Source organism: Sardina pilchardus, chromosome 22, assembly GCF_963854185.1.
Source record: "Sardina pilchardus chromosome 22, fSarPil1.1, whole genome shotgun sequence".
In the NCBI taxonomy this organism is placed as follows: domain Eukaryota; kingdom Metazoa; phylum Chordata; class Actinopteri; order Clupeiformes; family Clupeidae; genus Sardina; species Sardina pilchardus.
Genome location: NC_085015.1, coordinates 23,938,442 through 23,954,616, shown reverse-complemented (window position 1 = coordinate 23,954,616; position 16,175 = coordinate 23,938,442). Strand labels below are relative to the sequence as shown.

At 42.4% G+C, this 16,175-nt stretch overlaps 4 protein-coding genes across 11 annotated transcripts in view; 1 reads left to right on the top strand and 3 right to left on the bottom strand.

Annotated features, from left to right (window-relative positions):
- ep300a (E1A binding protein p300 a) overlaps positions 1-6 on the top strand; it is a 32,463-nt gene extending 32,457 nt beyond the window's left edge. For all 5 annotated transcript variants that reach the window (XM_062525522.1, XM_062525520.1, XM_062525521.1 and 2 more), the window contains one exon: positions 1-6. This exon is cut by the window's left edge. The gene's annotated coding sequence lies outside the window, so the exon portion shown is untranslated.
- Positions 7-230: 224 nt separating this feature from the next.
- On the bottom strand, positions 231-5,453 carry cbx7b (chromobox homolog 7b). Of its 4 annotated transcripts, XM_062525576.1 has the most exons (7): positions 5,162-5,453; positions 4,974-5,065; positions 3,829-3,872; positions 3,633-3,698; positions 3,450-3,516; positions 3,002-3,350; positions 231-1,654 (listed from the first exon to the last, which is right to left on the bottom strand). In XM_062525576.1, the coding sequence occupies exons 2-7, from the start codon at positions 5,040-5,042 to the stop codon at positions 1,452-1,454; spliced, it is 798 nt and encodes a 265-aa protein (XP_062381560.1). In that variant the 5' UTR covers positions 5,043-5,065; positions 5,162-5,453; the 3' UTR covers positions 231-1,451. The 4 variants fall into 4 exon arrangements, 2 of the variants coding, with proteins under 2 accessions (XP_062381560.1, XP_062381559.1); XM_062525575.1 differs by having other exon boundaries at positions 4,974-5,447; XR_009936845.1 differs by having other exon boundaries at positions 1,511-2,227; positions 2,834-3,350; positions 4,974-5,451.
- Positions 5,454-5,609: 156 nt separating this feature from the next.
- Positions 5,610-11,269, bottom strand: josd1 (Josephin domain containing 1). The gene is made up of 5 exons (XM_062525577.1): positions 11,129-11,269; positions 9,930-10,642; positions 9,107-9,235; positions 8,083-8,277; positions 5,610-7,387 (listed from the first exon to the last, which is right to left on the bottom strand). Exons 2-5 carry the CDS (start codon positions 10,214-10,216, stop codon positions 7,285-7,287), a joined length of 714 nt encoding a protein of 237 aa, XP_062381561.1. The 5' UTR covers positions 10,217-10,642; positions 11,129-11,269; the 3' UTR covers positions 5,610-7,284.
- Positions 11,270-11,527: 258 nt separating this feature from the next.
- LOC134069585 (uncharacterized) lies at positions 11,528-16,097 on the bottom strand. Its single transcript, XM_062525574.1, has 8 exons — positions 15,808-16,097; positions 14,657-14,734; positions 14,404-14,454; positions 14,238-14,288; positions 13,803-13,853; positions 13,262-13,312; positions 13,108-13,170; positions 11,528-12,669 (listed from the first exon to the last, which is right to left on the bottom strand). Exons 1-8 carry the CDS (start codon positions 15,890-15,892, stop codon positions 11,915-11,917), a joined length of 1,185 nt encoding a protein of 394 aa, XP_062381558.1. The 5' UTR covers positions 15,893-16,097; the 3' UTR covers positions 11,528-11,914.
- Between the last annotated feature and the right edge of the window lie 78 nt (positions 16,098-16,175).

The following is a 16,175-nucleotide window of genomic DNA, read 5'->3' as shown; positions in this document are numbered from 1 at the left end:
AAAATATACCAGGTGGTTTGTGCTGTTCTTGCGTTTGTTTATGTCGTATGTAGTCGATCAACAGTGGGTGCTCTGATGGGCACAATCAAGACCATCTGCATGAATGAATGAATGAATTAACGTGTGTACTGATGGTTCACACAGTTGTCATGGTCATATAACCGGATCAGCACATTCTTCATTCTACCAGTAAATAACCGTGGGCAAGGAAACTCAAACTTGGAGATGGGTTTACATGTAGACACATGAATTTATTTAAATATAAAAGGCAAATTTTTTTTATTAACGTCAACAGAAAGACTAGAATGTTCATACTGCACAATGCCAAGACTTCCCAGGTCTCTTGAATTTCCATTGGAACCCAGTAAACCCGCATTAAATATGCCCTGTTTGAGCAAACCTTACTCCAGACCCTCACACACTTGCATCCATTCAAGGAGTCCATTTAGTCCTTTTTCACTAACAAATACTCTACTTTTAAATAAATAATAAATACAATACATTCAACATTAGTAAGACCCTCAGGTTTAAAACACAGTTGTGCTAAGGCCATTCTAAACTCCTCTTCAAAGAGAACTCCACCATGGATGACTGATTAGAAAGCGCATTTGCATGACTAGTGATAGGCTGTGTGTGTGTGTTGACCAGAGAGAGGCATATCTGGGATAGACAAAAACTATGAAAATCTAGCTTAAAAGTAACGATAACAGGTAATACATAAACGTGAGTGTAATACTTCTGATGAACATAATATGAAATCGGTAACCAGGCAAGGAAATGGCACATGCCAGTGCATGATGGACAAACTGTGTTTTTCAGTGCAACAGTCACAGCCAGCGTTCGTCTCGAACACGGTCCACACTGCGTAAACCATGTCAGTGTTCCGAGACTAGTGCTGAAGCAGCATTGGTACTTTTTGACCAATGATGGATATTTGAAAGAATTCTGTGTGAGGAACTACTAATGGGCAATACAAGCACAGTCCAGTTCTTCCAAGTGAACACTGGGTTCCTCATCTGTCTTGTATGATGTAAACATCACAGTATACAGGGCAGTGTGCTAAACTGTCTAAACTACATGAGAGATTCTACAGACAAACCTTTGAAATGGAAAATTAACTCCATTTGTTAAGTTCACAGGGGCCCAATATCATGCACATGGGCTCAACGAAAAGTGGACGGAATGACATCAATCTGCTGACTAACCCTGGTCTATGTTTGCTATGCGTACCTACATAAGTGTGTACTGTGTCTCAGCTGTGCAAAACATACCTTTGTGAGAGAACGAGGAAAGGTGTGTCATACAAAATGACCCTTTTCAAAAATTGTCTTAAAAGGTCTGGACTTTACTTCTTCACACACGCAACCCCCCCCACACACACACACACACTCACACACCCTCCTCTCTTTTTTTCTCGCTCTCTCCATTATCCTTTCATCATTTGCCAAGGCTTATTCAAATTCCAAGTCCCAGCCCCTGAAGAAGCCCTTGGCAGTCAGGGCCTCTTTAAACGTCACTGTCAGAGAGTTGATGGTGACGTCCGTCACAGTGACGTCCTCGGCACTGGTGAACGGGCTCCAGCTCTCTGGAGTCTGGGACGCGGTCACTTCCTCCGGCTGGGTATCGGGGGACCAGCACTTTGACCTTCCAGGTCCTGAGAAAAGCAAGGACAAGTCTCCAGATCAAGGGAACAACTGGTAACCAGTGCAGTGGCAGCCAATTCAAACGAGAGCAGTCAGTTTTCAAATTTCAAAGAACATGACAAAGGATTTGTAACAATGTTGTGAGCGTGTGGAAAATACTGTTCATCATAGAAAACATCTCTTGCATGCATTTTATTGGCCTGTTTCAGTACATTTGGTCACAACTGTATTAACGCTTTTTAAGACATCCTATGCAAAGTTTACCTTATTTTTACCTTACTCTATACAGCTTCAAAGTCATTTTGATGGTAAACTCAATAGTAATAGGAAGAATGGCACACCTTCCGCAGCCATAACCTACCCCTCTACGGAGAATCAGCCTTGCAACTTACTCTACCCCAACCCGGACAATCACAAATTGCTTTACGCCAGTTGTGCAATAGCCTATTTGTATGAAATTGTGTAATATTACCTTGTCAGTTGATATGGCTCTTAGGAGATTATCTTTGCCGGTTTGTAAACAAATCCACATGTACTTTGTCCAGGGGGAGGGGTGCAAACTATGAGTGGTATTTACGACAGTTCTGTAAAATACAAATATGCCGCAACAGTAGGGACAGCCCAGTAGCAAAAGAAAAAAGAAAAAGAAACGGCATTGGATACCTTTAAGACAACTGGTCAAGACACACAGAACCCTTTTAAAGGTGAAACCAAGTGCACTAAAAAATAATAATCAACTTGTGTTTACTTTAAATATGACAATGGCTCTGTGAATGGGGACCAAACAAAGTGATCTGGTGGCTTTATACTATACTCCATCTCTTATGCCAAGTTTCAGTTTTGTCCCAGTCTGGACTGATCACTGACTGATATGGAGCTGAAATACAGAACTGTAAAATACAGAAATCAAACTCAGGACCAGACTAAGGACCAGACTCCTACACATGGATTAAGACTAATCCTGGACTAAAAGAGAACTTCAATGGACATTTCCACTTAAATAAAATAAAATAAAATAAAATAAACAAATAATATAGCATTAAGGTCCTAAAGGTGTTGGTGGTAACATAATGATGTATTTACCCTTAAATAACTTAAAACCTTTATTGACCTTATTCCCCAGATAACCATTTGCCACAAAGGCTTAATCCTTGCCTGTGGAAGAGAATCCACACATCTGATCAACTGACCTGAATGAAGTAATGCTGGATTTCGGGGAGCTTATTTTGCTGGTGGCATGCCCAGTAGGGTCGCCTACGGTGCGAGAGGGTTGACAAACAGCGCTGCCACATCCCGCAGGAATTAGGTCAGTGTAGTGATTATGTGTGTGCCTCTGCCTGACCAACTAGCACACTTACTGCTGAGGACATCTCGCCGCATGGCCATCTCCACATCGGCCTCCTCTGCCCCGGTCTCCTCCTCCTCCTCCTCCTCCTCCTCCCCCTGTTCCTCCCAATCCTCTTCTGACAGTCCCTGAGAAGGGGTGGGTGTCTGTGGGGGACTGGGAACCCATGGGTACTCTGCCTGGCTCTGTTTGCTATTGTGTTGGGCTAGCCCGTGGCATAGAGCCCCTCCGTACGACTGGTAAGGCTGGTCTGTGGAGGTGGTCGACTGTGGCTCTAGCGTCCGCGTAAGGGAGAGCCGCAAGCGGGCTGGTGGCTGCGTCTGGGGCTTGTGCGCACTTCGCAGATCCATGGTGTAGACGTTCTAGAATCGGACAAGACAGATGGCACATAGCTATGAGAGAGGACTGGAGTTTATACTCCCACAGTAAACACAATGGTTATGGTGGTCACTTGAGTGAACCTGCAGAAGCAGCTTTTTGGGCTTCGGTCCTCTTTTCCGGTAACCCAGTGCCCTGTCCCTCTGCTCCCTGCAGTGTGGGTGAGACGTGGAGGTGAGAAGAAAGGGGAGACCAGGGTTGACACATATATACAGTAACATACGTGTTTTCTAGTGCCTTTGCAGTCCAAAGGTTGGTTCACTTACTTCTCTTCATAAGCGAGAACCAAGCGTGGGTCCAGAATGTGCTCTGCAGGTTCCCATGTACTGTATCTACAATATAGGAAGGGATTATCAATCATTTCCCCTGTATTACACAATATATTGTGTAATCGTAATGTTTCTGTATTTACAATACTGTAGTAACACGTATATTATTATCTTAAATAGAAGTATTACTTACTTGGGGGGCCATCCCTTCCACTTCAGCAAATACTCCACATTTCCCTATTGGGGGAGGGGGTTAAACGATCAATTAATAAATGTGAGATTGAAATTGAGTTATCTATTAAGCTATTCCATATCTTATATATATATATATATATATATATATCTTTTATATTTTTTTTTTCTTCTTTGAAAAACTCATTTTAATTGCTCTCCCTTTTTATGGAAGGTGACGTTATTTCGAATAATTTCTGGTATGACATCATCCAACATGAGCGCACGCGTGTCTGTCAAAAATCACATCCTAGGGGCGCCCAAACGCTACAACTATCCTACCAGCCTGCAACATCCAAACATTCTAGAATATTTTGAGAGGCGGTGTGTTGGTGAAGCAAAGAGAGGTGGGAAATGTAGGCAGGGGTAATATCAAAGGCGCGTGCATCTCCACTACTGTCCCCGTGTCCACATCATGACGTTTACCGGCGCACGCTCCAAGAATCATATTTACTTCGCCACTTTTCACCACTAGCCCAATAGACATCGGTCGTGTAATTCATGGCTACAGAGAAATACAATATTTATATCAAGCTACTCCAATGACAAACGAGTTAAGGTACAAGAATAATAGATTTGTATGACCCATTTTCGACGACGTCATCTGTAGTACAGCCTGCGACATTAATAACGGGCTACATGACATCAAACTAGGTATCAGTTGTCAGACTTCATATTGCATGCTGCCAATGATGAGATAAATAGCGGACTTCATCATCTCTTCACTATGCCGTAAAATAACGTTGCAGGAAAAAACGATGAAAACAAAGCGGCGCATCACAGGGTTTCCAAAATCAAACTAATGTTATGCAACTCAATTCGCATGTCTAGTAACCTGATGGGTTACCGTAGCATGTAGCCTAGGTTAATGCAATGGCAAGGCAACGCACTCCTACGTTTAGAGGGGCACTCCCGAGTTCCCGCCCCCATATGTATCTTATGGCTTAAAAACAGTATCGGAACTAAAGTAACCTTGTCTGTCATGCGTCCTATTCTTTAACTGCGTATGACGGTTACGCATAAAATCGCAGTAGTTTGTTAGAATGTAAAATTAGCGCCTGTGATTTCACAAAAACTACAAAATAGGTCCCTACGCAGCTTTTTTACCTTTCTTATTCTTTTTTTGATGATTGACTCCACAGCAAACACTTGTTCCCCAATCGCTGACAGCTCCATTCCTCTTAAAGTTCGTTCTCCGCCTGTTCCCAAAAAACAGTTGCTGATGTTTGTTTGCCGAATGCGTTCCTCTCTTCCACGCAAATAACAGGAATGGTCAGAGCAATAAAAGCGTTTACCAAAGCTTTACTCCCACCCTGGCCTGATTTCTGTTCAGTTTTGATGCTCTGCTGCCTGTTCCATCTCCTTTAACTAGATCTTTCTGTGTATGGAATGACTTTTCAAATCTGCGACACATCTGCACTGTTGGGCGCGTCCCCGTGCTGCGCGTTCGTCGTTTGAGTCTCTTATCTACTGCAATTTGCCGGCGCAAAACTGAGGTTGCATTGGTTCGCTCACGTCACTGACAGATCGCCTTCCGCGTATGGATGTCTGACTGTATAAATATTGCTGGTACAAGGGCGGCAAATTAAAGGGATCTTGAAAGTATCGCAAAGGTAGGCATGTTTTTGGCAGCAGGCTACTTAGGATTTTAAACTCATTATCAAGTTATGGCTCACGCCAAGACGTGCTATGTGGTTTCACCTTTTTACCTTCGATCTTCAAGGATGTCACAGCACATGTGTATTAAAGTGCCAATACAAGCATTTATTTGTGTAACGAAAAACAAAACATACACAGAAGCACATTTTAACCAGATGCCCCAAATAAAAAGGGCAACAGTGACAGATTGTCATGGCAAATAATCAATTAAAAAATTACTACCCTTTTCCCAAAGCACCATGGTATATGTAGTGTGGAATGTTGAAACTCTGAACTAGGATGTCCAATCATGGTTCTTTGGGACTTCAATTTAGCCACCTCATAGAGTGGTATGCTCTCATTATTACTACATGTTGCGTTCTTAAAAATGAAAAACTACATAGTCAAGAGGAGGAGTGTTCAACTTCCCTTCAAGTAGAGTTACATATTTAAGTCACCATTTGAGGCCATATCAGTTCCATCGTTTGTTTGATAACACAGTGCCAAATACCAAACAACAAATACCAAACATTGCAAACAAACCATCATCTTCATTGCGTCAGCCTTCTCGTAATGCTTTTTTAACGTACTTTCAATGTCTTAAAGTCTTACTTAGACACAACTCTGCCACTCACAAAACACATGTCAATTTCAACCTCTTTTCTGAACCGTCACATTGACTGACCCAAAGCATATTTTTGACAAAGGTTACTTGTATGAATTCTGTAACATCATAAACGTATCACTGAAATGAAAAAGTATGGCATTTTTGGCAAGTGAACAGGATATATTTCCATTCCTGAAGGGCATACACAACTTACTGGTCAACTTCTGATTTCAGTATAGTGTTGTAGAGGACCAACAGCATTGATGTGCATGCACTGGGTACTGAAGTAACAATCGTGATTGTAACAGAACCTTCCTTATGTGAATATAACATCCACTGAAGGGGTTATCATGCATTACTGCATTGCACAAGGTACTTCTTATCAGTAACTATATAACTTCATATGGAAAGATACAATTTTACACAGGCAATTCTGGGTGTTTCTTTCCAAGCATTTGTCAAAAAGCTGGAACAAGGCTAAAAACTTCAGTGAAATTACTGGATTGAAATTGTCTCTTTTTTTTTGTGGGGTGTCCTACCATGAGCAGTGACACAAGAGGCCGAGAACTTAGAGGCAGGACAGACGAAATACACCATGACAACTGAGAGAGGAGATGCTGATGCATAGAGAGAGAGAGAGAGAGACAGAGAGAGAGAAAGAGAGAGAGAGAGAGAAAGAGAGAGAGAGACAGAGAGAGAGAGAACGGGAAAGGCAGAGGGAGAAGGCTACAGGGACAACGATGTTGTACAGAGGTATACAGAGAATGAAGTACTGGTAGCTTTATACACAGTAAGACTTCTCCACTTTCAAATTAGACCATAAAAAACAAACAAAAAAAAAAAACATTGAAAAATACTCCATATATATATATATTTATATAAAAACACATAGTAATTCCAAACACCGAACATAATCGTCATCAATCAGTATAGTGTTGTGATTTCTTGTGATGTGATTTGCAATCCCTGTGTGTCCATTACCTTCACTGCTCCAGTCTGATTGGCCTGAGTCCAGCAGTGGGTATGTAAACAGAAGAAGGGGGCTCGCCAGTGTGCTTCTGTGATTGGTGGAGTGAAACTCCTAACTGCTCGGAAAAAGGTTCCCTGATTGGACCAACCTTCCCTCCTGAAACCACAGCTGGAGTGAGACGAAAAAAAAGCTATCAGCAACATTCAAGAGGTATCAGACCTCCACGTCTGATGGACCTCAACCTCCTCCGGCACGACCAGAAGGAGTTCACAGTTCTTCCCTCGAAGCTGGTGACGCAGGAACTTCCTGTGGACATTTCCGCAGAAGAAAAGAAAGAAAGAAAGAAATAAAAACAAAAAGAAAAACAGAATGACTGTAATGCATTTAGGGGATATCTGGCTTTACAAAGTAGTGCCTCCTAGTGGATTCTCTAAATACTGAAGTTTATTTTTCACATTTTGAGAATGGAGCTACTGGGCAATGTTGTGCAATGTTTTTTTTGTTTTTTTAAAGGAAGTTCCACACATGGAGTGTTCAAATTAGCAGGCATAGAAGAAACGGACAAGATGTAGCACGGAATGCTGGTAAATACACATGCAACACCAGCCACCTCCAAATTCAAGCACAAAAGGTTAAAAATATATAAACATATTGGCTCCCAAAGTGTAAGTGTAAGGCCCCATATTGTGCCTATATGGCCTGCTCTGATGCATAGTGATGTTAAGCTTATCTCTTAAGCCCAAATCACACCAAAGATTCCCAATGCGACGAGAACGAGTTGCAGTGGTGTGAATTAAATGTTGCACGTCGTTCGTTGAAAGCCGTCGCAGAGCGTTCAACATGTTTCGTCGCAGTTGCAAGGTTTTAGGCTCGTCTCGTCAGGAATGTTTGGTCTGAACCCTACTTTAGGATAAGAATTCCCAGCACTGTGATTCCCAACATACCTTCAACCATAGATCACTTTACGCTATAGCAGCTGTGTGAAGCACTGTTTCTAGTACCTGAGATCATCAGCTGTTCCAATGGCATGAGGACTCCGTAGTTTGGAGTCCAAGTTGTAGTAGACGCCTCCGACTTCTCGCACACCAATCCAGTGCTGCCTTTTCAGTGGCAGCCGTAGTGGACCCCAGCGCAAGTTTGAGGGCACATTCAATATAAAGCCAGTAACATTGGGCAGAGCAATGCTTCCGACATCCCTGTAGACAAGAGTGATTACATGATGACTGACAGAGCACATACATATCTATCTATATAGGGTATTGAACTCAACATAAAACAGTAATGCAGTGTAACACATACAGGTACAGTGCACCTTTTTGTACATTTTCAACATACTGGGTAGGCATTTAGCACTAAGGGGGGTACCCTTATCATCTAGAACTCATTGGTTTAAGTAGGTTATGCTCCCACCCATGACAGCATTACACAGCAGATGTGGGATAATATGTTGAGTACTGTGATATTTTTTGACATAATGTATCGCATAATATATCGTATCACTATGGCACCAAGCACCACAATTTTTATTTATTCTAAATTATATCACATACAATTTATTTTGGTACATTCATCTACTTAGATAATATTGCTTCTGCTGAAGTCCACAAGTTCTGCTGAAGTCCATAAGATGGCGTACAACCTTGTTCTTTTTGGGTCACAGTGCAGATCGGACAGTAAGACCATTTTAGCATGGCAAGATGCCTACAGACTCTAAATTATGGGAAGTATTAGATCACAACGTATTGCAGAATTGAATCATGTTACTGGCTGTATTGCTAAACACGAAGAATCACAATAATATTGCATTGTGGCCCACATATCGCCGTAAGGACGATAATAGTGTATCGTCATCTCTATGGCAATTCCAACCCCTATTTCATAGTACAATACCAGGCGTTCCTGCTATGCATAGTTAAGATAAGAGACTACACTCTCCTGACTGAGTCAATATGGTATCAAAATGAGTTTGGAGTTGTTACTTGAACGTGAAGTTGCTTTAAGATTGTAATGAAGACCAGCGGTTACCTTCTCTTGTCCCACCACACAGCCTCAAAGCCACGGGTCTGCAGCGCAGCCATAATGACGTTCACATCATAGTTGCCATTACCCAGCATGCTCTTCTTGTGTGGCGTCACCAAAGTGCTCGGGGAGAGTCTTGAGGAAATTGAGGAAAGAAAACAAATATGCAGGCAAGGAAATGAGTGTGTGTGTGTGTGAGAGAGAAAAACAAAGAAGAAAGATGAGGCAAAGATCCCTCTGCCAGCACTGGCAAAATCTTTATAACTCAAAGTCCAAGACATCATGCACATTCTGCACAAAATCATTCACCACTGTTCTCTGCTCTGTTAGGATTCTCTGTTTGTAAGAGCTGTAATTACCAATGAGCTGCTTATAATAGTACTCATCACCACCAAAAATGGCATTTCAGACGGTCATTCAGGACTAATGCCAAAACGTTTTTTTTGTTTCAGACCTCCCTGAATGGGGTCAAGCAAATGTTAACAGTTTATCAGTGTATGCAGAGGCCTGACAGGACAAATTCAATAAAAACAGCAGTGCTGGTGGAACAACAGGAGGATGGTTGTGAAATACTTATCAGTATGTGGTGGTCCTTCATCATGCTCTTGTGAGTGCACAGTACTGCATGGGTCTCAAACTATTAAATAAGCCCCACATGCCTGATTTCAGGCCCTATTATTAGCCTGATGTATCAGGTGTGTTCAAGCTGAGACACCCAAACCATGCAGAGCAGCAAATTGATCCCAGAGGAACTACTGAACAGCTGGTATTCCCTCCGATAAACACTCTTCCCGTTGTGTTTGAACCTACGATATTCCCAGTTCCTCACCTCTGGTAGATTTCCTGCAACGCATCTCTGGTGAAGGCCGCTCCATCCTGGAAGACGTTGTTGAGCGCGTGGAGTGCGCAGAGTTCCCGGCGCTGTTTCTCGTGGTAGATGGCGGGGGGTGGCGGAGGGGTTATGGATGGGGTAGAATCTGTCCCGTCCTCCCTATCTGACGCACTCCCAGCACCTTCCAGATTCCCCTTCTGCTTGCTCACCTTCCATGGCATACAACCCAGCTCCTGAAGACCCCCTACCCCCCTCCCCTTTCCAGAGCACGGTGCACTCCCCATTCCTTTCCACGACTATGCCAGCACTACCATCTCCTCAACTTTTCAGTTGCCTGAGGGATGTGTGGCAAGGGGAGGGGATGGTACTCACTTGGCAAAAAGGAAAGCCAGGTCCCCTTGGTTAGCCAGACCTCACGTTCTGTTATCAAGAGGGAGACACTGTTCTGGTACAGCTTGGAGCCAGGCAGTGAACTTTCAACGGTGTTTATCTTCTTTGATTGGGCCCCATTGTGTCTATTACAGAGTTTGCCTTCAGGACTCATAGACATGCAGTTCTTTCCATGTCTGTGGTTATCACAGACATTAACATGACAAGTTTCAGCTGGCCTCTGAATGGACTGAAAAGGAAGTGAAAGCCTGGCTGGTGGAACAAAAACTGGCGGTAATCAAAAAATCGAGTCAAGCCATAAAAGTTCTTCGAGTCAGATGCTGAGGAGACAGAAACGAAGGGAGACTTCAGTGTTATTGATCTCATAACGTGGCTTCAAAAGGAAAATGGCCAAACATATCTCATGTAAACACCACAAAAGCAAAAGATACTGAAGATGTTATTTTAGTTAGTTAAAATACATTACATAACTTTACAGTTGTGAACTTTTTAAGCATGTAATGTTTGTGATAGGGGGGTCAAACATTTCAACCAGCTGATTGGCTATGGTTGCTAGCAGGAGCACCCACGGTAGGGAAACAGAAATCAAAAGGCCAAGAGAGCCACGTTTCACATAACCTAACATTTCACGGAGGGTAATCAGACGCACACTTAAAGGCAAGGTATTAACGAAATATGGCCATTTCCTGTTTTTATTCCATTAAAATAATCGTTCGTAGTGGTGTGTGTGCACAGAGTACTCGTTTGATTACATTAACCAAAAGCGACCAAAACACACATTCGCTGTGTATCACCATTTCACTTACTTGTGTCTTCATGCGGTGTAGCAGTGTATGGACTGTCAATATCCTTCTGATTTGTGTTCTCGTCTCTATCCTTAGGTTGTTTATTCCTTTGTCTTTACCACTTTTCCTTATAGCACTGTCTCTCAACACGAGCATGCGCACAACGTCATTTGCGTTTCGCTGGGTTGTCACAGTCTGCGTCACGCACTACATGCGTACTGTGGTCCCTCCCTAAACACTGCGAAATATGATTCCTATTTCATAAAGGGCTTATTTGGAATCATGGCCTGTCCTAAAGGCTAACGCACGCATTGCATTATACTTGTTGTGCATTATACTTGAATCTTTTTTTTATTTTTGAGAGTGGAAAAAACTCTCCACAAACTTATAATGACATTCACAGTGGCATACAGTGCAGTTTTCAGAGCAGTACAGTCAGAAAAATATTTAGATGCCTCCGCCCTTTGCTTGAACTGGAATTACAACTTTACAGTAAAGGATGAATCATAGATGATTTATCTTATTTCTCATAACACCTTTTTATTGCAGCACCAGTTTGAAAAACTGTTAGTGGTGTACAGACTTTTGTTCTAAAATATTAGTTTTAAGTGTTAAAAATATACATATTTCAATGCACCACCATCCTTGAAAAAATACTATATATTAAATATGCCAGTAGTGTCAGTGTAAAATCCAGTGTAAACACTAAACAGTTAGCTTGTAGTCACACTCAAACAGCTCGAATCAACTACACAGATCAGAATCTCATGATCCTGGTTAGTCTGACCAGGCCTTGCATCTCTGCTTTCAGCTCCAGTGTCCCTCGAGTTTCTGTGTGAGGACGTGGGCCATGTCAGTCAGCAGCTCCTGCCTGATGCGCTCCTCCCTGCGCTGGAGCTCGTGGACGTAGTGGCTCTGCAGGGCCCTCATCTCCACCACCCTCTCCAGCAGCCCTGAGGCCGCATCCGCCCCACCACCAACCAGCAGCTCAGCCCTCTGGCCGCACATGGACAGCGCCTCCCTGAGGTCCCCTGCATCCTCCTCCAGGAGCTGAGACAGGGTGCGCGCCGCCCCCCGTCCCCCGCCCCCACCCCGACTCTCGGCTTGGGTGAGGAGCACCACCAGCACATGACTCAGGCCCTCTTCGCCCACAAGTTCCGCTAAGGCATGCAAGACATTTACTGTGTCACTTAAGTCGCCTCCGGCCTTTGAGCCGGGGCACTGCAGGGCCAGCAGGAAGGCGTGCGGACCAGGGCTGGCCAGCTGAAGACTGCGCAAGGCCTCTCGGGCCCTCTGAGCCGTCTCCAGGCTTTTGCCCAGTAAGTCCGGGGTGTCCACCACGGTCACATCTCTCCCATCTATCTTTGTTCTCCACCTCTTGCACTCCTGAGCGTCTCTCTGTTTCAGGGAGGTGCTGGAGCCGAGCAGAATGCTGACCAGCGAGAGCCGGCTTTTCCCCTGTGGCCCGACCACAATGAGTCGCAAGCCCTGGTCATCATATTTAGGGCTAGGAGGTGGACTGTTGGAGTTTTGTGCTTTAGTCTCTTTGTTTTTAGATGGCCCTGAGAAGAGAAAAAAAAAAACAACAACAATATTTTTGAAGCACACAAAATCTTTTTACATTATATTTTTCTTTCTTCGACATCCTACTGTGGCTTTCCATGAACTATTCATGACCACTTTTACCACATGAACAGGAAATAGGGAATATCAAAAACTCAAGTTTAAGTAAGGTTATTTAAAAAATCAACATGTTTAAAACCAACGCAATGCTGATATTTTACCCTAAAATAATGGCTTCAAACTCCTTTTGATGCCACACTGACTTAGGAGATGGAATCTCCGACATTGCTGATGTGCGCCCAGGACAGCTGATACTGCACTCAGTAACACTGTTGTCATGGGTAGGAGCATTTTAAATGAATTAGGGACCGAGTACCCAATGAAAATTGTCGTGCTACTTTGACAGATCCCAGCAATTTGCATTTAAACTGGCTTACCTTTTATACGTTGCTTTAAATTCAATACAAATTCCAGCCCTTGCTTTATTGATGTAAATACACCTAGAAACACAAACACACACAGAAAAAGACTGAAGACAGGCAGAGAGATATTGTCACAGATAAACAGATGGCATTTGTGGTGGAAAGTCACCTGCAATGGCTTTGAAGAGGGCTGGCACCCAGCTAAATTTTGCGAATAATGCTGTGTGATGAAAAAACAAAAATAAGACATGAAATTACAAGACAAACAATGATCTGTGAATTAATGAAAATGAATAATGATCTATTGACTGGAAACATGTGTAAACACAATATTAATTAACAGAAATTGATGTGTTGATTGATTGATTGATTGATGTGTTTCAAGTACGTTTTTGGGGATGTATTTGCCTTTATTGTGACAGAACATTAACGTGACTGACAGGAAGTGAGTGGAAGAAAAAGATGAATAGGATCGGGAAATGACCGGGTTGGCCTCGAACCTGGGTCCCTATGGGCACTTGGACCCATCCTGAATGTGGCACAGGTGCTGTAGCCAGTTTGTGTGTTTTATACTATACATCATATTTACTTGACTTACACATTTTCAACTGATCCTATGACTACTCTGCATAACCACAATAATATGTCTAAGTGTAAGGCTCACAATGCCATACAAGCCATTGAAAGTTCCAACAACAAGAAATCCTCACCAACGAGGAAGTGCCATATGCGCCCAAGCCAATGGAATAGTGTCTTCAGCCCTGAAAAAAAAAACAGTTGTGATAAAACATTTTTATTGGATGCTAGTGTAGAGTCACTGACAATGTAACAGACCTTGTGTCAGAAAGGAGCTGATGTAAAAGGCATAAGTTGAGGAAGTAACAGAAACATTGCTGCATTCACACTTGAATATGTTGAGCTTTGGCAAAAACATTACATTCATAATTGAGCTGGATAAAAAGGTAGAGCAAAATGCAGATGATAGATGGTTGAACACAGTGCAATGATAAAATTGCACAGATCAAAGACAGGTTTCCTTTTGCTTGTGATACATATGTATGACACATATCAAATATAAGACATATGACACATATCAAATATAAGACATATGACAATATAAATATTCCTTGTTCCAAAATACATACCACGGACTGCTTTCAAAAGATTTGTCAACCAGCTCCATAAAGATGAAATTCCTTTAGAAGATAAAGGTTTTAATATTTAATTTACATAAATAGCCTACACTTGCCAGTAAATCTTTTCCCACCTTTTTTTTTTATCCTTCCCCCTGGACAAGGAAAAACAACTTACCAGTTAGAGATAATATGATGCGAATTGGCCATCTAAACAATCCTGGGAGGGCTGCAAACAGGGGAAAATGAGACTCAACAGGTTTCAATTCAAGATCACTTGTTTTTTATATTTCATTATATCTGATTATTTTTCACTAAGTTTGGAGAGTAAAGTAAGGCACCTTAATGCATAGACCTAAATTCACAATCAACTGTCTTATTTCCATGTAACAGTGAGTGCATATAAAACAAAGTAGCATAATCACACAGACCCTGTGAGCATCTGAAGAGAAGATATCCCGCAACTGAAATCAGTCCTGTTAACAGGGTGTTGGCGTCTATCCACAGACCTGAGGAGAGAACACATTCGAAAGAAGAGCTGTGTGAACTTTATGCAGTGATGTAAAATCAGTCCTGAAATATCCAATTTCCATAGGCTATATAATATCCAGTACTCAGTGTTTTCAAATCTACATTCATTTACTCACTCAAATAGTAGGCCTGTGGTTTTCTTTTCCTTTTAATGTTATATCAAGTCTAAGTCTAAGTTGTTTTTCGTCCTAATTGATCACTTCAACCACTGAGGATTTTATCAAGTTGGTGTGCTCATTTGTGTGTGGTGGAGTAAAGTAAATTGGCTCCAGAAGGAGACTCAAGGAGACTTTCATCTCAAATTTTCCTCTCGTCATTTTTTTTTTTAAATTATTTTTATTAAAGGAAGAATAATTTCTAAGGTCATGGCACTCTGATATTCAAAACCTGGAGCCCAATAACTTCTGTTCATAATACGAATATCTAATGTTGTCAGTCTGGCCATACAAACACGCTTTCTGTCTTTATAAACATAACGACCCCGTCATGTAACATCTGTATGGATCCTGTTGTTAAATCTATAGTCCAGCGTGGTGCGTTTAGGCAATTGAAATGAGCATGCGAACAAAAACAAGGGTGAGCATGAGCCATTGTGGTGCCTCTGGCTACCTAATCGGATCGCTTAGAGCAGAATTTCAGAGCCTACGGGTTGAAAGCAGTGAAAGGGAAGGATTCATTAGTGGGTTACCGAACCTAAGAGAAAATCTATGCCAAACCTAGTTCATAAACTAGGTCGACTCATTATAGCACAGGTAGATTTCGTGCAGGAGAATTCTTGCGCACATGTTGTACCCCAGCTCGAATATCACTATCAGAAGTCGGGTCGCTTATTTACAGAAAAGTCCACCGGCAGCAGGCTAACCATCGAACATCTATAGATGATGCTTCATACGGCGTGGACCATGTTCGAGTTTCAAAGCAAATAGATTGAATGCTTCATACGACGTGAACCATAATAGGACCATCTTGAGTTCGTGTTTCAGCTCAAAGAGTTTGAATGCGGAGTCTCAGTGTCACGGAAAAATAATGATGTTTTATCATTTCATCTCACCTTTGACAGCTGATTCTATAGTAGGCTCTTCTCCGCAACTTGAAGTCGTCGTACATGGGCTGTCCGGTTTGCAGTCGCATTCCATGTTTCCTCGACGCTTATCCTAACAAAGCGCCACCCCAGTCATATGCCCCAGCTTGCAGCGCGTAATTCTTGAGACAATCACAAAACATGTGCCTCAGCTTGCTCCGAGCGCGACTACGCCGTTTAATACTTGTTATCGTTACAAAATCTAACTTTCATTTTTCCATTTAAACCCGTTCAGTCATTTGTCAACGTTATACGCAGACCTACGCGGAAGCCGAGACATTTAATTAATTAGGCAAGGTTGCCTACGCCTCACATAACCAAACCAACTAGAAGGGCGG